Genomic DNA, 27,717 nt, shown 5'->3' with positions numbered 1-27,717 from the left:
GCAACCGCGGGGCCTGCCCCAGGCGAGGGCCTGAAGCTGCCGGGCCGGGGCGAAGGGGGCGCCCGGGGGGATCTTCTCGGCAGTCCAGTAGTAGTTTATTCACGATTGCAATGGCGGGCGTCCCACAAGCAGGAGCGCACCTACTAGTCACACGGTACGGTTTATATACTTTCTTTCTCGACGATTGGGACCCTCCCCTGTTTCCCCATTGATTGGGTAATCCAGGTACACAACCTATCTGATGCTTCATGCATGGCCTTCGGTTGCCGACCTGTTAAATTTCAATTTTCTTTTGACTTTTTTACTGTTTGAAGTGGTAATGTTTCTTCACTTATCTGACTTGACTTGACTTGACACCGTGATTTTCACCTAATTGCTCTAAGGAGTCCCGTTGTCTGCATTTTACAAGGTTGTCTGTTAAGCTTTCTTACCACTGCAAGCATATCTCAATACCACATTCCTTCCCTCTAAACAATGTAAGAATTGTTTTTTCAATGTAAAATGTTTTTTCTCTGCAAAAACAACATTTTTATTCCCACAGCACGAATTCACATAAATCAGTTTGCTTCCGAACAATCATTAGTCGTGGTTTATGAAAATTAAGACTAGTAGTCTACTTCGTAAGCAAAGAAAAAAATGACTTAAAGTCTCTACACGTTCCTTTGACTTGCGGAAAACGGACTCCACAATCAGTAAGATTGTAAAGTAGGTATATTTATTCAGTGCTGGGCAACACAGGGGGTAGTCCCACCAAAGTCGTGCACACCTGATGCAGCAACTTGCCTTGGTTATATGCAGTAAAGAAGTAAAGAGTTACATATGCATGAAGTTTCACAATATGCCTGTACATATTCATAACCTGTCCCCGCTTCGTATTAAAATTAGTTCCAAGGAGTCATTTCCATAAACTCCTCCCATCTGTGCTTGCATAGTGTATTCTGGTGGTGGTCGTCGGGCGTCGTGGGGATGAAGACAGATGACTCTTCCTCATCACCACTAGCTGACCTCTTGTCTTTGCGCAGACTCAGTTGCTCCTTGGCTCTTGTCCATCTGCAGGACCAGTTTCTACCAGCTTCTTAAAATAGGCTCACACTCTTATTAGGAGACTGACCTTGGTAAGGGGCCCAAGGCTTCTTGCTTTAGTTAATTTGCACAATGCACCATAGTTAGCAAAGACACTAAGTAGCATCCTAGTTTAATGCCTTCAGCGCTCTATCTCTACTTGATAAGATTCTCCTAACTCCCTCTTTCACCTTTTACCCATCAGGAAATGTTCTGTATACTTCCCTTCCCACCCTTACAAGTTACAATATATTAACTACAATTTTTCTTGTTATCCTTTCTGTTTTGTACTATATATATACAATAACTTTTAGAATAGCATGATTCTTTTCAATAGCATGATCCAATATCCTTAGGTCATTGCATCTATAGTGTTCATTGCATCTATATTTATTTTATTTTTCTGCCCATTGACCCATCCTGCCCAGGTCCCTCTGCAGGGCCTTCCTACACTCCTGCATATTGACACTTCCCCCCAACTCAGTGTCATTTGCAAACTTACTGAGGGTGCACTCAATTCCCTCATCCAAGTCATCAATAAAGATATTAAAGAAAATGGGCCCCAACACTGACCCCTGGGGAACACCACTGGTGATCAGTCGCCAGCTGAATTTCACCCCGTTCACCACCACTCTCTTGGCCCGGCCGTTCAGCCAGTTTTTAACCCAGCAAAGAGTGTACCTGTCCAAACCATGGGCTGCCAGCTTCTCCAGGAGAATACAGGAGACTGTGTCAAAGGCCTTGCTGAAGTCTAGGTAGACTATGACAACAGGCTTTCCCTCATCCACCAGGCGGGTCACCCGGTCATAGAAGGAGATGAGGTCAGGCAGGACTTGCCACATGCTGGCTGGGCCTGATCCCCCGGTGGTTCCGCATACATTGCGTGATTGCATTCACGACGACCTGTTCCATCACCTTTCCTAGCACTGAGGTCAGGCTGACAGGCCTGTAGTTCCTCAGGTCCTCCTTATGACCCTTCTTATAGATGGGCATCACATTAGCAAGTCTTCAGTCACCCTGCACCTCTCCAGATGACCAAGACCACTGATAGATGATGGAAAGTGGCCTGGCAATTACATCCGCCAACTTCCTCAGCACCCTTGGGTGGATCTCATCTGGACCCATGGACTTGTGGCAGTCCGGGTGGAGCAGCAAGTCTCTGACTTTTTCCACCTGAGCTTTGGGGGGGTTCTTCTGCTCCTCATCCCAGACTTCCAGGTCGGGAGGCTGAGTATCCCGAGGATAAGTGGTCTGGCTAGTAAAGGCAGATGCAAAGAAGGCATTAAGAACCTCAGCCTTTTCCTTATCCTCATTAGGCATGTTCCCCACTATGTTCAGTAAAGAATGGAGATTCTCTTTGGCCCTCCTCTTGCCATTAATATACATATAAAAACATTTTTTTGTTATGAGGTAGAACTGGACCACGAATTCTGCTAAAGCAGCTGCCACCTACGACATTCAGACTTGGAGTACCTGAAAGGAGCCAGTTTCGCTGGCACAGTTACTATTTTATTAGTAGAAAACAGAAATAGTTTTTTGTTGCTTTTAGAATTTACTTTTGCCCACATTCTATTCTGCCTAGCATTTGTAAGTAGGAACAATTGCCTGAGTGAGAAAAATTAGGACTTCTTTCATGTACGAAGCCATTACAATAAACAAAAAAGATCCCATTACTCAATTCTGTATCCCATCATCAAAGCTCAGAAATTGCTCACTCAATAAAAAAAATAAAAAGTACATAGAATCTTCCAAAATCAGCCTTGAAAATGAGTGAACTAGAATCATTCTCTCCCCAAAAATCTGTTATCCACTATGGGTAAAATCTGCTTAAATAATAAAATGGATCTTACATTGGGAGGTGTCGAATACTTCAACTAAAGTTATAATTAAATTCAGCATAAATATATAAACTTTCTCACTCCTTCACTGTTGCATAGTCTGTAAATATTACATGTTAAATAGACAATAATTAGCAGAGATAAGAATCATTAAAATAAAATTCTGTTCCCTTTCACATACTTTTTTTTTTTTCTCCCAAAGTAACCATCTCTTAGAATCTATAGATTAGTATTTAGATTTTTCCACTTGGATCTTATGCACTTCAGTACTTGACAACCACCAATAAATTACATTAGTGCTCACATTTTAAAAATATCTGTAGGATATTCAAGATGGCTTAATGATACTGATGATTAGGGGTAGAATCATTCAGATGTTGATTTTATCCCTGTCCAGCCTATCTGCAGTCCCCCCCAAGGGCTAGTCTGTCCCTCAGACAAGTTATTTAACCCTCCAAGCCAAATGCTATTTTTTTTAATTTGCTACGGAGGAAATCCTTAGCTAAGGGGATTTATAACTGCTACATTTCTAGGAAAGACTCTTTTTTTACATCATGTATAATGTCAAGTTCAGAATTACAGGACTGCTACACGGGCAAATCCTGTGACAGATAAATGCCTCGGTTTCTAGGTCTACTGTCCTGAAACTATTTTTCCTCTTTGTTTGAATAGTGCTTTTTATTTGTTTGTTTGTTTTTAAGAATATGCTTTATTTGCTGCACTTATGCCTGTTTTTGTTTTTGTTTTTTGTTTTTTTTTTTTTTTCTTTTCTTCCCTTGCTTAATCTTACTGCCCCATCAAGCTTATTCTCAAAACGTATTTAAAAAAATTAAGGAGGACTTAAAGAGGTGATGACTATGAAAAGACAATACTTGTAGAGCTCCTAACCTGTCAGTTTGCAGGAAGTAGTCATCAAGTCACAAAAATATGGAAATATCTATGGCTTGGAGCATGAAAATCAACATATGCAGTCATCATGTTTTTTTTGGAAGATAGGCTAAACAACCTCTGTCACTTCTGCCTTGCACTAGAACCCGCTTTCTCTTTTAGGGATCACCATGCCATTTCCTATTAGTGTTAGCAGTGCTCCAAATTGCAAAATCTTTAGATCAACGTGCCGAATCCTGTCATTTTTCCCACAGGCTGTCTGGCGATGATAATCCACTAAAGGATTGTTTCATCCGAGTGGCGGTGTCCAAGTCAAACGCTGGCAACAGGCAGGGAAACCCAAACCTGTTGAGGCAGACTTCTGCCGAGGCGCGAGGAATTGGAGCGACAGCCCGTAGGGGCGGGAGGCAGGGGACACACTCTGCCTGAGCATAGCAAGTCCATGGGCTGTGCCTGTGATGGAAGACCACGACCGTGATTGTGATAGCTGGAAGTTTGTGGGCTGTGATGCTGATCCTGGTCAGAGCAGGCCTGGGGCTGCGCTCTTTGGAGTGGTGCCTCATCAGATTAGCCACACGGCTACTGTATGTGATGCTCAACCTGGACAGACAGGCCTGCCAGGCAGAAACTGCTCAGGCAGATGATGCTGGGGAGGACAAAAATTATCCACCGCAAGACTAAGAAGACAGATGACACCCAGCAGGAACAGCGAGCCAAATCTGCAGAATCTACAATACAGCTGGCTAGCCCTAGGCTACCTGCCTCTTTGAAGTGGAAGAGACATCACCGATGAGCTGTCAAATTAGATCACCAGCCTGGAAACGCTGAAAGAGATTTAGTTCTTCCAACAGAGGATGGAAAGTTTAATGGACGAAAATCTTCCTAAAGGGGCCAAGGTAATGTGGGAGGGGAAGGGGGAATCCTTAACATGCAACAACAATGAAAAATTACTAGCCTCCCTCCTGCCTGCACAATGAAAGATGAGGTTGGCTGCGTTATACGGCAGCGGGAATTACTGTAGTCACTACCAGCACAGGAAATAAGGTCAACGCCTGCAGGAACGTGCATACAGCAGCAACAAGTAACCGTTTCTACAAAATCAAATTCCCTCCCAAATCTGTGATATCTCTTTATGTCATCCTAGACCTGGGGTCTAAAGTACTTTAAATCTAATATTCAAAATATTCAAGACATGCAGCAGAGGGATAAAAAGACCCAGTCTGACTCTAAAAGCTCAGTGCAACAGAGGCACATGATGGCAAATCCCCCTGCATTTCTTTTGCAATAATATTCATGGACAAAAAGCATGAGGAATGCAATTCAGTTTCAATAAATCAAGAACAAAAATTAAGATTACCAAGTGCATAAGCATGTGCTCAGGTGTATGGTGAAAATGAAACCTGGTGTTTCCATTAGGAATAGCAGCAGCACAATCTAATTATAGATTCAAAGAAGAAATATCGCTCTTTGGGGGAAAATATTAAATGTAGTAATCCATTAAACAGCTCCATCACTGCAATCGTACATTGAAGTTAAAGACCATGAAATACACCAAAGACTAAAAGAAAAGATGAAATTGAAAACCAAAAGGAAAAAAAGCCACCAATAGGCCTAAAGATCCCCCCTCAATTTCAACTCAAGGATTTTTGTTGTTGTTGTATTGCTAAATAGGTTTTGTACACATGTATAATTATAAAATCAATTTATAGTCATACCAAGGAAATTTACTTGGAGAAAAATCATGATAATCTCTCTATTGCCTGCTTCAGCATTCCTGTTGCAGACAAACCACAGAGATGCAAACAGATGATGCTAGACAACAGTGTATAAACTGGATCTCTAAATACAAGAACTTACACTGGATTCCTTGATAATTTTATAGGTTTATCTATTCCTTATTTTCCTTATTCCTTATTTCTCTCAGCTAATGCCTTTGCAAGTACCTCATCCCACTCTTTTCCAAAGCCACAGCAATGAGGAGCAATTTTGATCATCTATTGCTTTTTAACCAAGAGAATAAAGATGCCCAAGTTTTAGATCAATCTTTGCTATGGTGTTACTTTAGTGTATTTTATTTCATGGACGGAACCACGTTAACACTTCAAAGTCACGTTTTCATATAAAATAGCTAGTACACACAAGCATCCTCTTTGAATTGCAAAGCACTCATGTTCATCTTAAACCTTAGTTTCAATTCCCTGCCACTAACTCAGGATCCACACCCATGCTGATGTGTCTAGATTACTCTTCTATCAGCTATAATTAAAATAAACCACTCTAATCTTTCTCTCTCTGTGTGAGAGAGACAGACAGGGAAGTCGAAGAATTATTTTGTCAAGATATTCCAACGAGTTATGATATCTGTTGGGAAGTTTAGGATGTACCTTACGTACTTAAAATAAATTCTGTACACATGTAAAATTAAAAATCAGTTTATAGTCATACCAATGAAATTTACTTTGAGAAAAATCATGGTAATCTCTGTATTGCCTGCTTATACAAAATTTGCTCATACTTAAGGCACCCATTTCTAGGGCTATATTCTTTCAAAGTACCAGATGCTATTAAGAAATTCCTGGGAAAAGAACTACCTCAATTTAAAAATACTTAGAAGAGGGTGGAGCAGGTAAGACTATAGAGAAGGGCTACAAGTGGGGAAAAAAAAAAAAAAGATGAAAAGGATTTGAAAATATCACCTCTTACAGGCAAACAGCTAGGACATGTCAGAGTTCAGTAATTGTACTTTCTACCCAAAGAATCACTGGCAATTCAACAATTCACTGGCTCTTGAAAGCAACTGTCTACTAGTGGTGGGCAGCAAAGAAAGTTAACAAAATTTGTTTGCTTTGGCTGTTCCAGCTGTTAACCAGAAGTGATACTTACATAAACTGGATTCTGTGTGGAAAACTGGGATGCTGGTAGGTAGACCATTGATGACACAAAAAGAACTTAACAAAAAGCGTGTCACACATTCAAGCTATTATCAAAAATGTTTCTAGAGTTTTGATGCTGTAAAGTTTACATTTTTGTTCCATCTGAATGCTCAGGTTTTCTTAGTACCCTGGTCTACACTGGAACTATTTTTTTTTTTCAGTGTAACACAGACTCTGAATTTCTCAATCCTACACACTCTTCTCTGATCTTCCTATAATAAATCTGGATTTTTCTATAAATCACTGTTGCCCAATTGTAAGTCTGTGCAAGAGCTGCCCCTAGAGACTTCTGAAGCCGAACTGAACACCGACATCTCACTTGAATGTGAAGTTACTCATCCAAAGACAGCTAAAAATCATCAGCACATTTCTAATATATCCACACTTGAACATGTTTCAACCTGGCTTGTCAGCAAGCTGTGGTCATTTTGGGATGAAGGGGAGAAAGACAAGACAAAGAGTTAAGTGTAAGGTTTCACTGAACACTTACAATTATCATATTTATTTCACTGTTGAATTCTTCTTGCTGCTGAAAGGTTGTCATGCAGTACTATCTCACCATATGGCAACAACGTCAAGTCCTAGAGGCACATACTTAAAAGACCATAACATGTCAGGCCCCTTGAATAAATTAGATAGAATGATTATGCAAAATAATAATACTGCCATGATGAGATACATTAACAAATGAGAGTGTCATTGCTCATGAAATGCCATGAAAATAAATTCCACACATCACTGTGGCCATCATCATCATCAAACTGCGAAGCAACAAAAGTAAAACAACATCACAGTATTTACTGTGCCCTTCAGCAACTGAAATTTTCTGAAAGGAGAAGGGGTTGCAAGTGACGAAAGTCACTTTTTACTAATATCCAGTGGAATTATGTAGTGGGTTTATGTGGCAAGGTTTTGGTAGCAGGGGGCCATAGGGGTGGCTTCTGTGAGAAGAATCTGGAAGCTGCCCCATGTTAGGTAAGGGTCCCGCTGCTGAGCAGAGCTGAGCCAATAAGCAATGTTATTTCGCGCCTCTGTGAGAGCATATTTAAGACACGGAGAAAAAAAAAAAAAAAGACTAACCGCAACCCCCATTCCCTTGCGCTGCTTGGGGGAAGGAGGTGGAAGAAGGCAAACGGGGGGAAGGTTCTTTTGATTTTTTTCCTTTATTTCTCACTTCTCTAACTTGTTAGTAATAGGCAACAAATCTTACTATCTCCCTATGCCAAGTCTGTTTTGCCCCTCACAATAATTGTTGAGCAATCTCCCCGTCCTTATCTCAACCCTTAGCCCTTTTCATCGTATTTTCTCCCCGTTCCTCTTTGAGGAGGGGGAGTGAGAGCTCGATTGTGGTGGAGCTTGGCCACCCACCTGAGTAAAACCACCACAGTCCTTTTTGGAGCCCAACATGGGGCTCGAGGAACTTGAGATAAGGTTGATAGCTGAGAGAAGTAGTGGGCAAAACATGGACTGGATGTTTTTTCATGAATATAGCAGTTGTGAAGAATTCAACAAAGTCATAATTGTGAGGAATATGTTTCGTGTTAGTGTGGTGAAGGGATGAAGGGTGGTGTGCATGTAAATTGTACACCTCATCAGTGTTGTGATGATGTTATGCTTATTTTGGTGTGGGGAATTCTTTTTCTTTTTGATGTAAGTGAAGTTTGTGAAGATCGTGATAACTGTGAAGTAAGAACATATTGTGATTGTTCTTAAATATGCGTTTCACAGAGGTGAGGGGTGGCGGTTGTGGTGGAGCTCGGCCATCCACCCAAGTAAAACCACCAAAGTATAGTAAACAGAAAATACAGAAACAGAACTGAGCTTTTTGTTTGTTTTTAAATAAAATAGCAGGATATTTACTCATGTACTCTTTAAACAGCCCATGAGCATTAATTTGACAGATCTGAAGTACACTGTCTCTCATCTGTAAATAATATGAAGTTTCATCCTTAAAAATGTACGTCGCATCTCAGGCCGAGGTACATTTATATTGATTTTTCATTTTAAAAATATGTTTAGTTGCCCTTACTGATCAAAAGGTATTAAACAGAAAGTGGGAGTGTGGAAAAAAAAATCACTATCATCTGGTTTTCCCAGTGTTCTCTCTGAAGCAAAGTCTCAATTCATCCTTCTTTGCTTTTAACCCTCTCTGCCTCTTCACAAAAATTTTGTCCCCTACATAAAGTGTTCAAGTTAACAATATGGCAATGACCAAATGCCTTTTAGATGGTATAGAGTTAAATTTCACTAATCACTTCTAAACTTTTCATGTTACTTGTTTCCACCCCCCCCCCCCCCCTTTAACATCAATCAACTCTTCTATTTTAAACCAGAGAAAATAAAACTGGCACATGAGGCTAAGGGATACTGCAGTCACAGCATGTAGCTACCTTGAGAAATCTTAACACTTGGAAACAGCAGCTGTTTGGGATAAAACAAAAACAAAAAGCCACCTCATTCTCTATACACCATCCCTACAAAACTTATCCGAGAAGATGACAGTATTGCTTCCAGTTTTAAGCTGGAAACAAAAAAAAAGGCAAGCTCACAATAGTTTGAATAAACTGGGAATCAATAGCACAAGTAATGACAGTAAAAACCTGAAGCCCCCAGGCAGTAAACCATAAAAAGATGAGCACATGAAGCTTCTAATAACTGCACCTTATTCCAGTGTACATGTCCGCACAATCCTCAGACAGACCTTAATTATGAAGATCTCACTGAAAACTTAAGTATAGAAGGCGGCTTCTAAATAGCAAGGAACAAAAGTAACTATCAACAGAAACTGTAGAAGCTGGGAATTAAGCTTCCTGGAAAATTATAACCCTTTCAAACCAAACAAGAGGATTTTTTTTTTTAAAATCAATATAAAACATTCCTAAAAGTAACACTATGTGCACGTAAACCCTTTATAAGAAGTCATGTATATTCAGAAAATACCTGTAAGAGAGCCTGAAATTGTTCAGGTTAAGCCTACTGGTGACTTGTGCAACTTCTTTTTGTCCTCATCTATTAGGATATATTTTAATTATTTTGCCTCGTTAACTACTTGTTTCTTAAAACCTTGAAGAATTCAGATCTCTACCTTATTGTGTGTAGCACACAAATTAAGAGAAAAGAATGTACAACAGACCACATAGTAGAGTCACAGGTGTTTGCTGAACAGTCATAGAAACTAACATACAAGTTTATCGATTAAATACTTTTGTATTTTTTCAGTGCTTTAAAGGAAATGTTAACTGAATTGTGGAAAATGTAGTTACCCAATCCAGATACGCATCTTAGAGCATTGTTACCATTTTGAAATTCATTATGAAAAAAAGACCATGGTTCTAGGGTGAAGTGACCTGTGAAGTGTTTGATTCAGCAATAGTGTCCTTGGTTTTAAAATAAACTTCTGCTAATTGAATTTACCACTCATTACCTTGCATGTTTTTCCCCCCACCTCTTTCTTTTTAGGATCTTGTAATTTTCTTACATGGAAATAGCACAGAAGCAAGGCATGCATAATCTTTGAAATAAAATGCTTCTAGGGTCTAAGCAGAGGTCCATAATATCATAAAATGAAGTAAAAAGTCAACTAAGATTTTACATGCCTTTTTTTTTAATAAACTAAAAAGTTTCACAGCCAAATTAAGACTACAGTTTCAAAATAATTTATTCAGTCACTTAAATACTTTGTAACATTTGCATGTTCCCTTTCTCGCATCCTTGGCACACAATATAGCTCAACTTTTACAAAACTAGTGTAAACATTCCTGGAAAATAAAATGGAAAAGGGGGACATATGCATAAATTCAATAAATAGGAGTGAAAAATCAAAGGAAAATAACTAATTTGTTCCTATAAAGGCCATGCAATTACAGTTGAATGTTTAATTGAAAAAACTTTTTTTTTTTTAAAAAATAGTGAATTAAAACTCTATTTCCAACTTTCTGCCATCGTTCCATTTAATCAGATATATGATACAATTCTGGAACTAGTTCAAATTCTTGAACAAGCAATAGCGGTTCAATGCAAGCATTATTTGAGGCATTGCCAGTTTTGGTTCACATATAGAAGGTTACAAACCAGTATTTTCAAGTTAGTGGTTTTGGATATAACTTCTAGACTCTCAACATCATTCCAACATGACATTAAAACTTTCCTTAATGAGCATTAGTATATAATCTGTTCTTGATAAAGACGACATTAGACAGCTGTTGTCGGACACCTGGATAATGTTGAATGTGGTTGAACCAGCGAGACACGTTAAGGTATTTCTCCTTTTCTTGCACTGTGAGGTCCACCTGCATGGAGAAGAACACAAGGTTGCATTATTAGTATCATAATATGTGGGAAGGCAAATTAAAGTGCATAGTTTTACAGCCAATTTCAACTCACAGAGAGTTGTTACAGAGCAACAGAATGTCCTTAATACCTTAATTTCACAATCTAGATTATGTATGCATTTTTCATTTATTCAAATAAACAGATCTGGAGGCTGGAATATACATTTGTATATTATACTCGGGGGTGGGAGGAAAGGTTGTTAGCATGCTTAACACTTATCTACTCATGGTTAACATATATAGTGTCAAGATACACTTCTATCTACTCATGGTTAGCATATAGTGTCGAGATACAGGGAAGAATTCCTTATTATGCACAAGTCTTACACGCTCCTCTAATCCAGCAGGAAGTCTTGCTTCACAGGCAAAGTGTGACGTATATTAAAAGTGCAGGAATACATTTTTTCAGGCCGTTTCAGACTGGTTAGTAAAACTATTTTCCATTTTGATCAATAGTCATACAATAGTTACCTGAATAACCACAAGAGCACCCAGGGAGAAGCTTCCAACTGTTATATACCTACTGCAACAGCTCCAGTCTACTTCTACTTTTACCATAGGACTAGGTCAGATAGAGTCATCTATAACTACATATCAGCTATACTTTTCAGAGTCTTCTACATTAAAGTCAGCAACATCCTTAAATATTTTCAATGAAGTCTTTTTATAACTTCATTCTCTTTCAAGCCAGCAGTAGTAGAACTACCTCCATACTGTATCACCTGTATTACCTTTCCCTGATAACCAGTTCTAGGTCTGCATTCCTCTGGAACCAAGTTAGTGTATCAATTTAGACAATAACCTGGTTCCTCATGTTAACCTACAACAAAAACTAATTAGAAATAGGGTCAGCCTCAAAACAAACTACTAAAATTCCCAGGAAAAAAACATCTCCATGTGAACTACTCTATCTCATCTCCCTAGTATTTAACACATGCAGTGTAGGACTCATCTCTCTTCAATCAGCCATCAAGCTTCACTGATTCACTTTGACAACACCTACAATAAACAAAAGGGGGGCACACCTGTAGAGGATAGTCTTAACAGACAAATCACTAGCTAGACACGCCTGCTTTTTTCATGCTTAGACTTCTACAGCTAAACAAGATTAATCCCCTCCTCGATAGCTAAACAGATAGCATACTCCTTGTGCCTTGTTCTACAAGCACCAGATCTCATGGCTAATGCAGGTTCATTGCCAATTTCATCATGGGCACAGGACAGCTGGAAACAAGTATGTTCAAACAGACTTTAAATTACAAGAAAAACTATACGAATTCATTTAACTCAGCTGTAGGAATGAAAAGCCAGTGTTCAAAACTAAGCCTCATGGTGAATTTTACTTTGTGACAAACCAGCCTTTTGGATTTTAAGAGTTGACTATAACATCCACTGGTTCCCCTTACTATTGTCTCACACAGGCCAGCACTTGGCTTAGAATCAGAAAGCTTTAAACATGTAGAGATAAAAAAAATCAAACAAAAAAACACACCATAAGGATATAATACTACGTTGAACTGGCTAGAGGAACAAAAAGAAAAAATTTTGAAGAATTACAGGAAAGAATTCTAAATCAACGTCACGTAATTTTCTGTTCTCTCTGAGAGTAAAGCTGTATTAACAGCAAAGAGCACAGTAACTGCAGCAAAAAACAAGAAGTGGGGATCTTTCAGCTGCTCCCCAGACCAAGATGCTCTTCTTCCTACAGAACTCACTTGCCAGAACATAAGCATACTACTGCACACATTTCCACAAAACACCTGCAGTTATGTACCCCAGTTCAGGCAGTATGAGAAAAGCTGTTGCATCCTTCTTCTTGCTGCTGGCATGAGATGTAGACACTGTTCCTACAGCTGTATATAGTCCGATCAAAGTGCACAGCCAAATCAATTAAAGCACAGACATATTTTCGCAGAGCTCTAAACTTAACATGGCTAACCTGCATTAGTCAAGTGGAAAAAAAAAAAAACATTGGTAAGAAGAGAAACTCCAAAGTTTTCTGAGACATTACAAGCAAAAGGAAGTGGAAGCTATTAAAATGTAACACTGAGTGCTTTTTTTTTTTTTTAAATTAAGATACTTCATAAACTGCCTGAGGTTCTTCAGACGCTAATACAAGACAGAAAAAACATGCAGCACCATTTACGGGAAGACGCTTTTGATCACATGCAGATTGTTATAATTAATGGCAGTTTGAAACTGGTGCTTGTAAATGGCTCTACAGCTTCATACCAGAGTATGTAAAGAACAACATACACCCTAAAGGCTATCTATGATTAATACTTTTCCCCATTTTCAGTAAAGCATGAGCAGGTACTAAAAATACTGTAACTTCAGTGATTATTGTACACTGACAGAATTACAATACCCTTTTTCCCCCAAAATCTTTACTGGGTAAGTGCTTGGTTATGAAAAACCTGAACTGAACTTCAGATTTTGCAGCAGATACTGTTTCCTCTCCCTGTAATTTTATATTGATAATTCTCAATTTCATTTTTTAAAATTACAATTACAGTTAATTTTAATTACAATAAAATTACAATTTACAGTCTTAAAAATACATTTATCTGAAGTAAATCAAAAATAAGTTTGGAAAATGTGTCCTTCTCCATTCTGTTCACATAGTGGAAAAACATCTGAAGGGAAAAACAGACAATACTCTAATAATAGAACCCTTCTTTGTACTCCAGGCAGAACAGGCAAGATATTTTTGCTTATTTACATAATGCACTCTATCAGTGAAATATATTAAAAAGCACTCTGTGGCATGCTCTACTTTTTACTCAGAACACAACTCTTAGGTTAATTGTTTAGAGATCACTTCCACAGCATTTTTACAACATTTTGTTCGATGGGTATTTTCTATTCTTCCTCATTAAATTAGACAATTCCCCCAAGTTAAGGAAGGCTGCTATTCTACTGATAAAATAATTATTTGCTATTAAAGCAATTATTTCAATAGCAAAGAAACAGACACTCAATTTTTTTTTCATAATTAAAAAAAAAAATCAAAGTCTTAGCTTTCCACCACACAGCTCATGAAGGATAACGAAGGTGGTCATCACACAGTGTAACCAGAAGAGTTTCTAGAAGGGCTATAAATACACAAGCTTTAATTATATTTGCTTCCAGTAGCACTGGGAATGCAGGCATAAATTCCCATGCCTACATCCTACATGTACATGGGAAGTCTAAAAATACCTGTGTATGTGTAAAGCTCTTCACCATCAAGAGAAGAACAGATACTATTTCACTTTTTAATTTAACTTTTACATATAAGGATGGGGGTGAGTGGAAAACAACAGCTGAATGCTGTGTTTTGTAAAATACTTTCACATGGTTTTGAAGCATTTTTGGTTTAAAGGAACACGCTAAGAATTAAGAAATCTTTAACGTAAAGCCATTTTTTCTGAATTTAGTTTAAGAACCACTCCTAGCATCATTCTTTAAAAGGAAAGCCCGTTAACCCAGTATTAAGATAAGCAGTGTATCAATGAATATCAAAAAAAGGCAATCTGTTTATTACTGAAAACATTCATACGGGAAGAAAAAAAAAATACTGCTGTAGTCTCACACATCAGTATTAGTAGCTCTGACCTGAGGAGAATTTAGTAGTTTTTGTACTAGATTATACTTAATCTGACCCCAAAATTTAGACTGAGATTTATTCTATTTGTAGATACACATTTCACCCGTAAGTTATTTTCCAGTGCTTATTAAAGAAATTTTAAACTCAAACATATAGACTTCAGACTACTAGTACAGTTCTGCCAAAATTTACAAAGTATAAAGTCAGATCAACCTTTGTATTGATTATTTCTCTTAAATATTTTCAAACATCACTTCACTAGTTTAGTTCTATTTGTGAAGAAGAATATAGGGAAAATAAAAAAAAATTAGTTCTGATATAAAAACAAGTTTATTACCACAGAGGAATTTAATGCTTACTGATTGCCTGAGTTATCCTCAAGCAACGCTTCCAAATTCATGTTTTCTCTGCAATCCATCCTTTAACCTAGCAGAACTTCATTGTTCATCAAAACCATTTACATATGTATTTAAGTAATCAAAATGTCAAAAGACAACAATATTTATACTAGACACACGGAGACCCAGAATTACATATGACAGTGTAAGTCACACCAACTTGAAAAAGCCCATTTAGACAGCCAACACCAAGCATTACATTTTTTCGATGTTTGTGATCTACACTGTGATGCAGAACAATGTACATAATTTAGTTACTGCTTCATCATTATAAATGTATATTTCTAATTAATACTGAATTTTTTTCCTACAACCCTGGCAAGAAACCTCAAATGCTACCTCTGAATACCCTCACTCATTAAAATACTAATTCTTTTGCCACAGTATGGATTTTTAAACATTTATCACTATTATGCTTATTAAGATAACTAGAAGAGAAAGGAAGAACAAATGAAAAGTATTCAACTGCAAAATTAAGAGTTACTGTTGGTCTATCTGACTATTGAACAGTGTTCAATTTGACTATTGAACAGTGAAGAATCAGGTTCCAGAATTCCATCTGGATAATGTGGTGTGTGCGCGCGCAAAGTAGAGGTGGGGAGGAATACAAAAGTTTATCATTTATTCTCATTAACACCAATGAAGGAAGGTGAAGCCAAAGGTGAAGAAGCAAGCAGTAAGAGCATGTGGTCTTAAAAACTTTTCTAGTTCATCAGAAGGTTTGTAAAGTTTTAGTGACTCGTTCAGGACTATCATGGTACATCACTAGTATTTATAGTATTCTATTAGTGATGTCTGCATTAGTATGTAGTTGTTAGCCCATCAAAAGCATAGATTGATCCTAAAGGCCATTATCAGTACTATTTTCAGATTCATTTTCTAGACAGCAACTCTGGATCCCCATCTCCCATCCTCCCCACTTTTTCTCTTGAAGGATTATAGTAAGAAAACCTTACTGACATTTTGCACATTTTTCAGGCTTAGCTGAAACAATGGTGGATATGATAAACTGCTTCTCTGGACTGCATCACATTAGAGGATAGAGCAGCTTTCCCTCCTGCCTAATGCTTTGGGCAGAGAAGCAGCTCAAAGTACTCTGTTCTCATTACTGGAGGAAAAAAAAATCCCAGTTCAAGATCTTACCTCTATAGTTAAATACCAACATTAACAATTTCTGAAACCTTAAAAATATGTAATTCTTAACTAGCAGTTTCTAGATTTTCTTCTGTTTAGTATAGCAACTCCATTATTTGCCCTTTATACCTTTCTGAGTCAGAAAATTATCTTCTGCGAAAAATCAACCATTTCAGAAACAGATGTTGTACTATAAACTTGTCCCAAGTAGCGTCTAGATGGTTGCAGGCACCCAGGAGCACTAAGTCATTTGTTTTTACCATCTGTTCTATTTCCCAAAGCAACAACTTGTATCTTTTCTTCCTGATTAGGTGGTCTACTCTAGAGCAAACTAAATATAAAATATGCTTGAGTTTCCCCTGCTTAATTTTTAAAAAAAAGTCTCATTTGAACTTCCATTGTCTCACAGTACATAGCCATATTGAAAAAAAATGCTTATATGTATATTTTCATATAATGAGTGAAAGGTAACTCATTTGACATTCCAGTCAACATATCTATCCCTTACAAGGAAAACACGATTTAAGTATAACTTCTCAACATAGAATTAATTCTAAGTGATTTTAATGTGTTTTCAAAAACCCGAAATGAAGCTTTCTTTTCCTCTCCTCTGCTTGCACTATCTTATTTGCACATTTATTCCTGGACAGTCAAGAGATACACAAGATCTCTCTCATTTTTAGTAATATTTCATTACCTGATCTCTTGCCCCTCCTCTTCATATTCCCTTTTGAAGCACAAGTCCTCTTGTACTCTTCTCCTAGTACTCTGCTTTTAATTGCATAAACTAACAGTTCAACCAGCTGACTGAATTCACAGATCAGACACAGGCATTTAATCAGAGGCATTTTTTTCTTATTTTTTCCCCTGCCATTTTCTGATGTAAAACTCAGTGATTTTATCCTCCCCTAAGATTTCAGCAAACCATTTGGTTTGGTTTGTTTAGAAATACTCACTCCAAAGAATGCATGCTCATTCACAACCATGTTCCAGCCACCCAAATACAAATAACTGCTATTGCTTCATTTTCAAATTACCTCTTGGGGTTCAAAATTGATGTGCAGTGATCTATAAGCACTTTGCAGTAAACCCTGAGCTACGTATGAAGAATCTCAACATCATTTCTATTCAGTACAACCTTTTTTCCCTTAAGCACCAGCCTTCACATGTTATTTTCATATTCTGTATGTTATCAAGCCTTATCATTAAACCTAGAAACAAGAATGACATGTCATTGTAGCTAACACTTGCATGCATTTATCCTTCAGGAACTTTATTTATGGGCAGCTTTTATAGTAGCACTTCTGTTCTAAAAATTTTACTATTTCCAGTTCTGACACATTCTTTGAGTTTCATTTATCTATTTCCCGTGTAGTTTTGTAAGCAGTCACGTTTCAAACTTGAACAGGTAAGCTCTATAAACAGAGGGACAGGTACCATCCATATGTTACCGTCCATATAGGCAACTGAAGTACCCTGAGTACTACAGATAATACACTTATTTTCACAGATCCATAGCTAAATATTAAAAAAAGTAAAATATACACTTACAGGCAAGTTATATATGAAGTTCCTCATAAGAAATCTCACATTTTTTTTTGTTCTGCAACTGTCACTGATCCAGTAGTTTAACTTCTACAGCAATAAACTGCCCTTGAGATAAATAAACAATTATGATAGCTCTATGTATAAAAGTAATGCAAATAGCACTTACCATGACATGATGCAATCCATAGTACATCAAAATATCTGCTAAGGTAAAACTGTTTCCTGCAAGGTAGACTTTATCTTCGAGGTGTGTGTTAAGATCCTAAAAAGGAAAAAGTCATTATACCGCTGTACTACCGACTTCGTATGACAAAACATTAAGGCAATTGTTAAAAATAATTGAGACCTTCCTCTGGAGGCCAGGTATTTAAATAAGTGCCACCTTTAATTTAGCTAAACTCAGTAAAGGAGAAAAACACTAAAAGAAAAGTTTCTAAAAAGCATCAAGATAATAACTTCAGTCATTGTTCCTTGACAGTGAGATTTCAACAAAATCTAAGTGTTCGTCTCTAAACAAAGTGCAAGACAATTTGTTGCTGTCCCACAAATTTCCATCATTCCCCTATTTACTGACATCCACTCAAGTTTTTGTAAATACAAGTATTATTTGTTTTACATATTAAGCTGACCCCACAGAAATACTTTCAACTGTCTTTTCCTGGCTTCAAGTTACTCAAAAAAATGCAAGAATCTTGCATTTTCTTGACTAGTGCATATGACTCATAAAAGCATCAGTGTTTCAAGAAGTTCTCAAACTGCAAGTGTGTAAGAAGTGAAAGAAACAGAAAGGGATACTGGCATAGGAGATAAACATGCTTAACTCGTGCCTGAAATTTGATACCCATCAACTGGTACCATTTGCCACCTGCTTTTATTAATGTTAAAATCATTGTTAGCAAATCTTAATGACTGATACAGTCAACTCAGTCACTACATAAGATCGTATGAAGGAGCACGGTTTCAGCACTCTAAGATCATCTCTCTCAACAACTCCGTATCAGATGGTATAAGGATGGGTGGTAGAAGACTTCCATTTGGGTTCAACGAATAAGTATTTCAAGTCTGCATTACTGAAGACTTTTCATATGTAGTTCTCTGCAGGAAAACAGAGGGCAGAGAGACTCACTGTTGGTCAACTGTATCATGCCTGAGAACACACGTATTGCTTATGGACAGGTGTTGCTTCCTTTCCTCCACACCTTACCTACTCCTCATCTAAGTCAAACACCTTTGTGCCCCCTACTTCCCTCTAAAGAGGAAAATGTAACAGCAAGCAAAATTTACTTTAATCCTGAGGGTAAACTACAGCATAAGCAAGCTCTAGTTTTATGACATTCTTTTCTGAAGCGTAGGAAAAAAGCCTCCTAGCTTTTCCTTGAAGGTAGAAATTCCCAGCTAATATTCCTCTACTAGTTTGGAAAAAAAAAAACAACAACCACCACCAAACACCCAAGAAAAACAAACAAGCTTACGGTAAGTTTCTGCTCAGAGCAGTCCTGCCAGTTTTCTTAGGCCATTTACTCCCTTCTGGAAACTGGTAAACAGCTTAAACAATGTTTTTCAAAATGTCCCTAAAACGATTTAACAGTCTCAATTACAGCACACTTCATTTTAATAGAACTCTTTATTTTTCAAAAGAAAGGGTAGGGCAAGGAAAATGTGTTTATTCATTCATGAACAATTAAAAAAATAATTTAGACTATAGCGTATTGCAATTTCTGTGGTTCCATAATTCTACTGCCTCAAATGTATTGACATATTTTACAGTTAATATGAAAAAAAACTCAAAACACTGACACTTTACAGCCTCTGACCTCACATTTTAACGTGGCAAGTTTGCCTCCTTTATACCACCTTACAATTTTCTTTGACAATAACTTCATGACAGGACTCCCATACTTCTCTAAGACCGAAACATCCTAACGTCTGCTTTGGTTTTCTTTTATTAGAGCAAATCAGGGAAAAATACTAACTCCTGCACATTTAAGACTCTAAGGTCATCTGCCCCTGGCTACGCAGCTTTTTCCTTTACACTTGCTTGCTGCTTTCTTCATATTAGTTAGGTCTCAAATTACTTTAAACATGTAACTACAGTTCTGAGGGATTTTATTTACAGAACACAAAGGCAAATACATCGTTAAAAAGGAGCTTTCACAAAAGAAAATCTGTAAGTCAATATACTGGGAAGAAATCATAAACCCCTTCTGACACAAGTTCTCTGATCAGCATTTTACTTGGATTAATTGGAAATAACACTTTATTGTGAAAAATAATGCCACTGAAATTTTGCTCCTCTGCCATGACCTCATTTCATATTCTTGGCTATACAATTAAGCTTTTTACTTTATAAACATCCTGTTAACTATGACAGTACAGTTGATGCAGTTATTTCACTGTTAAAATTCAGAATTTTGGCCAAAGAAGCTATAGCATGCTGATTCTTAGTTTTATATATCTTCAAGAGTTAGGCTAGTTTATGCACAGAAATATTGGTTTGCATAGCTCATAGTTCAGCATGGGTTGACACCATCACAATACCTGCACAGCATATTTGCAGCCTCAAAATGTTTATCACTAAGAACAAATTCAAGTCTTAAGGCAAAGTAGGCTATTACATTTTGAAGGATTATTTATTCTAGTTCACCAAATTTTATCAAGTCAGTTAACTGAACAAATGGAGTTTGACAAATGTAGTGGAGTCTTGGATAAATGAGCATTAGTTTGCTATTCTGTTTTTGAATATATACATTACTCCCATAAGGGAAGAATAGGAAGATACTCCAATTTCATACTATAAACGTCAAGCTAATTCAAAAACATCACAGTATAGTTTTTTCCATGTGTGTTAAAACATGTAGTAGATCTTGCTTCGTGGGTTATACTTCCCATACATTGTTATATTATTGGCTAACAGCCAACTGTGGTAAAATTCCTGAAAGTGAAGCTTTCTTAAGTGACCACACTATTAAACTGGAACAGTCTTTCTGTCATGGAGAGATTACTGAAAATTTGAATACAATACTATATTAGAATTTCTAGGACATCCTGAAGATTCAGGTCTGTTAGCTGTTATTTTTATCACTGCATTTTGTGTACTTAACGTCACTACTTAGACTGATTACGTACATACAATTTAGTATTAAATAACTGATAGTCCTTAAGGCATAACTGCAGTTTGCTGTAATAATATGCACTGAACGACTGCATCAATTCCAATTCCATTTTGGGGTAGGGGAATAGTGGAGAGAAGCAAGCTGTTACGTTACTTATGTACTAACTGATTGATTTCAATTTGCTTGTTTTACGAATAGATATGTGATGTATAGCCCTTATCTACAGCAACAGCTCAACACGTCCCATCCACAGCACACTGCTGGTTACCCCCCAGAGTTGGATACTATAGGTATGTAGTACAATTGTCTGCAATCCAATTAATCTGTTAAGACACCACAAGTTGAGACACTGCCCACCACTGTAGCTCAGGTAAGTAACAGTTGATTCTTACAACACCTCCATAGCTTATGATGCATCTAATCATCCCCTAATTGTGTTCTGGATATTCTGTCCCTAAGAATGCACTGCTGGTGTACACACTTCCTTTACATACAAAACCATGTGCTTTCAGCCAGCAATATTCACAAGGTCATTTCCACTCTAACTGCCTTTTTAAGACAGCACGCAAAAGCAAAGAGCCTTAGAAAGCCCAGGAAAGCCTTGGGCAATACAAAACCCAAAATGAAGATTCTGCAGCCTTATCCAAGAAAGGCATAGCTTCATGACTAGTGCATAGCTTTATTTTTAATTATAATGTAAGACCCTTACCTAACTGAAAATATGAGCTAAACCTGTTCTAGACGAATATTACGCTAATCATATTGCACTTCATGTGAAGGACAGAGGAAAAACAGCTCTATCAAAAAATGTTGCTCAAATAATCAAAGTGCAATCTTTTACGCCTGTCAGCATGCAACAATATCCTGGTGTTGTTCGAAAAGGGAGGAGTGAAAACTGACACGATGTTTAAAGAACATGATGTACAAGCTTTCCAAAGTGGTTAGGCATTCCATTTAGAAGTCTGTTGAAAAACAGCATACAAGAACTGTGGATTAACTCTATGGACAGAGAACTGAATGGATTAACCTACTTAAACAGTGGTGGAAACACTAATTTTTCAAACAAGCACTTTAAACAATAACTGAAGTTCTTTTATTTAGATCTCTAATTGAACTTGATTATTAGAGCCAGATAGCACAGGAAATTGGGACAGAATTGGCCATAATCATGGAATATTTTTGTATGAGATACTGCAAGTAGTATGTGGAACTTCTTGGTTATAATAATCCTTCAGAGCACTTCTGCCATTTCTGTGGAAGCTTTTCTGTGAAATCTAGTGCAAGTTCCTAGTAATACTTTGGACAGAAGATATTTTGGAACCCTCAACATCTGAATACCTAAAACTGACAAAGCAGAGACATTCAAATCTACTGAACAGATTTCATTAATATTCAAGTAGAAATTTGGTGGCATGAGAATACATCAAAGGTTCTCAGTTCCTCCTGAGAGGAGCAGAAATCCTACAAGGTATCAAGAACAACAACTCAATGATTTAGAGACACCCACCTCCCTGCCTTCCATGTAACTTCATTTCCCACTAACCAAGCATCACTCAGTTGACCAAAAGCAAAGGAAATACTGCCTCATCCTGTGAAAAAGAAAGTTCACGTAATACACTGGCCATTACGTAATCACCACTACTGAAATTTATTATTCCTACATTACTCGTATCTGCCAAAGGACAGTCTAGAGGCATTAATCCTGTTTCTTTTTTTCCAGCACAGGAGCTCAAATCAGAAGTGGATAAAAATTTGCGAATACTTTCGCTGTCAGGTTCAGAACCATATGGGATTTGCTGAGTAAATAAAAAAAATCCTTGTTAATATGGTCTGACTACCTGACAATTGTCTTCGTGCCAGGTAACAGCTTTAGTCAACACACCAGTAAGAAATTTTCTTAAGGTCAACAACAACAAAAAAACAAACTAAAAAAAACACTTTCCTGTTCAAATGAACAGACATTAACCTAGCTGTTATCCGATGTTCTTCAGAAACAGATCACCTCATTTAAGGGTTAAGTAGAGGCAGTCTGACGTTTATAGCAGAAGCGACTGAACGAACTGTTTTTGGCACAGCTTATTATAAATTGTGGCTCTAGGCTGCAACCGTCCCAAGTCTGCCATTGTGTATTCCAGACACGTCGTAAAACTACAATCTCAGACTTGCCTCCCTATTTTAGTGTTCTCCCCCGCCCCCGTCTCCTTTCTTCCCCCTCCTCATACTCCCATTTGGCATAGTATACTTTAATGGTAGGCTGCTTCTTTTTCTGATTAATGATGGTGGCAAGAGAACAAATTAAAAAAAAATTTTAATTGCTACACTATGAAATTATTAATGCTGGAACAATTCCACAGCAGTCCTGCATAAAGATAAACTCTGGCCATTCAGCATCTGCTAAAAGAAGTCTACAGGAAAATTTTAAAGTAGTATTTAGGGTATATTATATATATATTTAGGCGATCAGTATAACTTCAGGGAAAATCTCTTTCTCAGTAAGGAAGTTTTGTTTGGAATAATTTATTTATGTATTTGTATTTCAGCTCTTTTCCATACTATTAACACTAGGCTAACACTGAAAAAGATATAACTTAGATATAAAGATAAAATGCTAACACTGAAAAGATATAAGTACAAAGCCATCACACCTCTGTGCCTGGTATTCCTACCCAAATTCAGTTCTACAAATATTCATGCTTGCGATAACAAAGCAGGTATCATCACTTAGGGCATTCAGAGCAGATATTTTATCATAACAAGACAAATTTGTTTTTTGTTTTTATACGATGAAATGGCAAAAAAGATGAATAAAAGTTAGTAATTCTCATACAGTCTTCTCATTGTTTGGGACTAAACAGAAGGTGGTTTACCTAAAACTAAGAAAAGCAACTGGAATTATTATATATCTGCCATACATTAAAAAAAAGAAAAAGAAAGGGTTTACACCAGGACAGGTACCTAGCTGACCAGCAACTGACTAGAATAACCAAAAGTTGAAGTGATTCTCTTTAATGGATTTCTTCCCAGCCTTTCTTTTATTGTTGATAATTTGACAAAATGCAAATCCTTGCAATAAGTTAATTCATTTGTTTAGAATATACCAAGCAGATTAGGAAGGTAAATTGCTTCCTATGCAATCAACAGTTCTACACAGCTCGACTGCCTTCTATCAAATTAGCGAGAAAAGTACATTAAGGTTGAAAGGGACCTCTGCGGGCCACCTAGTCATATCTTCTGTTCAAAGTACAGCTAAACCAGAAGTTACATCCTGATTAGTCTATGCCTACTTCAGCTGACTTCTTAAAAGTCTCAAAGGACAGAGGGAACTCTGGAGAGGTGTTTGTAGGGTAACCCTGACCATAAATGTTTTGATAGTATCTACACATAGAAGATAAGACCAATGATGTCACAAAAAGAAGCAATGCAAACAAGCTCATGCTTAACCAGCAGAAGATATTCCATAGATAAAATGAGATCAAGATACATCACAGATAATCTGAGATAAGTGAAAGAAATGGTTCTTTAGGGTGTTCACCAAATCTGCTTTTTTTACAGATCAAGGAGGCTTGTCAGTTTGAGAAGAACAACAGATTACTGGCAAGATTTTGCTTTGCACCATTTTAAGATCAAGATTTCCCTTGAATTTAAGCAACCTAAGCTACATCTTGCCTGCTGCTTCAGCAGTCTTTGGCTTGCTGAAATAAATTCTGTATGACGCAGACTTGCTGCTCCTAACAAAAATCAGAAATATTAAGACACTGCTATCCACAACTGTAGTTAATCTTTCTAATACCTTGCAGCTCAAAGCTATTTCCCAGCATAGGCTAATTAGTAGTATTGAGCATTTTGTACATTCTGAAGCTGACATGTTTTAAAATTAGAAAAAAACACTTAATTGACTGAATTTCACTCGTTTCATACACACTTAATAAAACATAGCTCTTAGTACTTAGCAGTGTAAAGCAATTTCTCTCTTCAAACTTTGCTCCCAAAAGATTGCAAAGATAATAATTATCAGTCACAAGGAGTAAGAAGGAAAACAGAGCAAGTTTTTTTCCCCATCTACTTGCTGCCATCTGGCTACTCAAATAATGGGGTGACCCTCGAGATTTTTTCTGCTTCCACCTATCCTAGGGGAAGAAGCTTCAGACTACAAGAAAAGTTGAGCGGACTGAAGCCTCCACATAAAGTAGCTCAATGTGAAGGGCAGTTTTGGAGGAGTTACCTTACAATTTCATTTTTTACTATTTCACATATCACAATGTCACAACAACATCCATAATTACCAAATCAGGAAGAAGAGCTCTTAAATTAGTGCAGAATTATCTCTAAATGCAACACAACTTGTTTGTAAGTGAGGTTTCATGAAATATTAAGAAGCTGGTATCTTACAAGGCTAAAGAGAGACTAAGCTATTGAATAATCTCCACATTATCTGCAATGTTCTAAGTAGTTCACAGCATTACAGCCACAGAATATGGTAAGAATTCAGCTTCACGTATTTTAGAACGCATCTTCTCTCCCGTTTTCAGGTATTTTTTTTGTTAATCAATAAAAGGTAACTGGCAAGTCTTCAGCATTTTCCCACTTTTATTAATTGCTTCTTTTTTTATACACATTACTACTGTAATTTTCAAGGTCTATCCGCTCCAAAATTCACTGTCAAGTTAATTAAGTACTGCTTACCTTTAGAATTGTTCTAGTATCTTCTTTACTAGAACATCTATCTACTCGAGTCACTCTGTATTCCAACCACTGCTGAACGACAGCCTTTTCCTCTGCAGTGCTTCCAAGCAGTTTTTCTTTCTTAGCCTGTTTGACTAAGTGGGCAGCTATGGTAATTAATCCTGTCAGACCAGGACCATTGTTCGTCTGCAGAACAGGAATCTAGAAGAGAAAATTAATAATATTGTAACTTATTCAAAATGTACTCTATGTGACTGTAACTATTGTTTCTTTACAGCCATTCAAAAGGACCTTTAAAGAGAGACCAGAATTTAGAAATACTAATGCTAAAGGTAGTGATATCAAAAGGAAAACATTTGGGTTGTATTTTTACTTTGTGGTGGTTTACTTTCATTTTTTACTGGAGACATACTTAATGTGCCTGTGGACAGAACAAGACACCTATTTTTCAAGGCACCTTCAGCACAAAATAATCCAGTTATGCTAATCTTAGCAAGAAGTAGTACTGTTTGTTCTGACCCTGGCAGAACACCTATTAACTAACTTTTAACTAATTTTTCAAATTCAGATCTCTGACTGAAGGTTATAAAGTCAGTAGCATCCAGTTTCAGTCACAGCAGCCAGATCTACTGAAATGCTTATTCATACTTACTGTTCTATTGCCAAATACCAAGACAGAAGTTATTTGTTCACCCACAGCAGGGGAAGACAGCATATCATATGCCTCTAGTTTTAATCACATCTTTGTTAGTGACATTACTATGTTAAAGTGATTTTAATGCAATTTAATTATGATAACAGAAATGCGTACATGTGAGAATATGCCTTTTAAAGTGTTTAAATTTAAATGCTAAAGTTAAAGATACCTGTTATAAATACTGATTAAGATTTGAGAAGACATCTCATGTATTTTACAAAGAAACATAAATGCAAGTTAGATGCACAGAGTTTCTGAAGGCAACGTACTAAGTTACAAAACGTATTAAACTTAAGAGCACATCAAAACAAGTTGACTTTGGAACTGGATCCTTGCTACTGTTTCACAAACACTGCTTCAAAGAGGAAAAAAAAAACCAACAAAACAAATCACATAGAATTGACTGAACACACCATACAAACTTTTAGGGTATAAAAGAGGGCACTAGTAAACAAGTCAGTTTGTCTTAAAAAATTACTTCAGAAAATATAGGAAATAATGGAACAAGTACTGCCAGCCTTTTTGAGTGGGAAAGGAAACAGAGCCACTATGAGTCACAAATGAAACGAACCTCACGGCAGCAGCCTAAAACCCATTCAGCCATTTATGGCACCAAATGACCACCCAAGACACTGTCTACCTTCAGATGTAATTAACAAGCAATGCAAGCTTGAAGCACAGTATTTATTTTGCATTTTTATGCAGAGTCCTTGACTGTTCAGTTTCTCCACTGAACATGAAAAACCATAGACAGATTTCATGACCCACTTCTTCAGACTTACACTTTACACCAACAGCATTAAAATACCAGCTGGAGTGTTAAACGCTTATGAAAGCTTACTATATTTGAAACCAAAGAATGCTTACATAAAAAGAGAAAACACACAAAAGCATTAGTGAACAGCAATGCTTCTGTTATTCCTCCCAGAGAGGGAGCAATGTGAAAACTGCTACAAGTTTGTGACTCCCCCAGCCCCATGTTATTTGTCGTGTGATTGCCTTTTAAATCACACATGGGAATGCTTCCCTATGAGCTTCAAAAACATCAAGCCAGCTACTTCAAGAAGGTATTTAACAGCAACAGCTCTTTGCCGTAGCTGCATTTCTAACATTAAGAGTTGACCATTTTCCTAGGATTTAACCACAACAGCACGGACACAGCTGGGCTGACTGCAGGTAGGGCGATGCAGCAAGACCAAGCCCGTTCCAAGCCGCCAGCCCCCTGACGGGCGGACAGAAGGGGAACGGCTCGGGGCAGGCAGCGTGGCCCTACGCCTGGGGGGGCACGAAGCGAGCAGGGGAGGAGGCCGAGCCGCCCGGGGAAGGCCCAGGGCCGGGCTGCCGTGGTGCGGGGACCCCCGCCGGCTCCCTTCACCTGACGCTCCCCCTGCGCGCCGTACTTGGTCCCTTTCCGCAGGCCGAGCGTCCCCTCCAGCAGCGCCAGCTCCGCCGCCGCCGCCATCTTCCCTCGCAACCGCCGCCGCCAATAACCTGCGAGCACGT

The 27,717-nt window shown here is 37.6% G+C and overlaps 1 protein-coding gene and 1 long non-coding RNA gene across 2 annotated transcripts; one reads left to right on the top strand and one right to left on the bottom strand.

Moving 5' to 3' along the window:
- Positions 1-16: 16 nt before the first annotated feature.
- On the top strand, positions 17-21,393 carry LOC106034872 (uncharacterized). Its single transcript, XR_001206380.3, has 3 exons — positions 17-154; positions 4,043-4,684; positions 21,033-21,393. It is a non-coding gene; the product is annotated as an uncharacterized lncRNA (long non-coding RNA).
- On the bottom strand, positions 10,362-27,717 carry EEF1E1 (eukaryotic translation elongation factor 1 epsilon 1). Its single transcript, XM_048072082.2, has 4 exons — positions 27,590-27,717; positions 25,518-25,718; positions 17,888-17,983; positions 10,362-11,010 (listed from the first exon to the last, which is right to left on the bottom strand). Exons 1-4 carry the CDS (start codon positions 27,674-27,676, stop codon positions 10,870-10,872), a joined length of 525 nt encoding a protein of 174 aa, XP_047928039.1. The 5' UTR covers positions 27,677-27,717; the 3' UTR covers positions 10,362-10,869.

This window comes from Anser cygnoides, chromosome 2 (genome assembly GCF_040182565.1).
Source record: "Anser cygnoides isolate HZ-2024a breed goose chromosome 2, Taihu_goose_T2T_genome, whole genome shotgun sequence".
NCBI lineage: Eukaryota > Metazoa > Chordata > Aves > Anseriformes > Anatidae > Anser > Anser cygnoides.
This window is presented reverse-complemented; position numbering and strand designations above follow the sequence as displayed.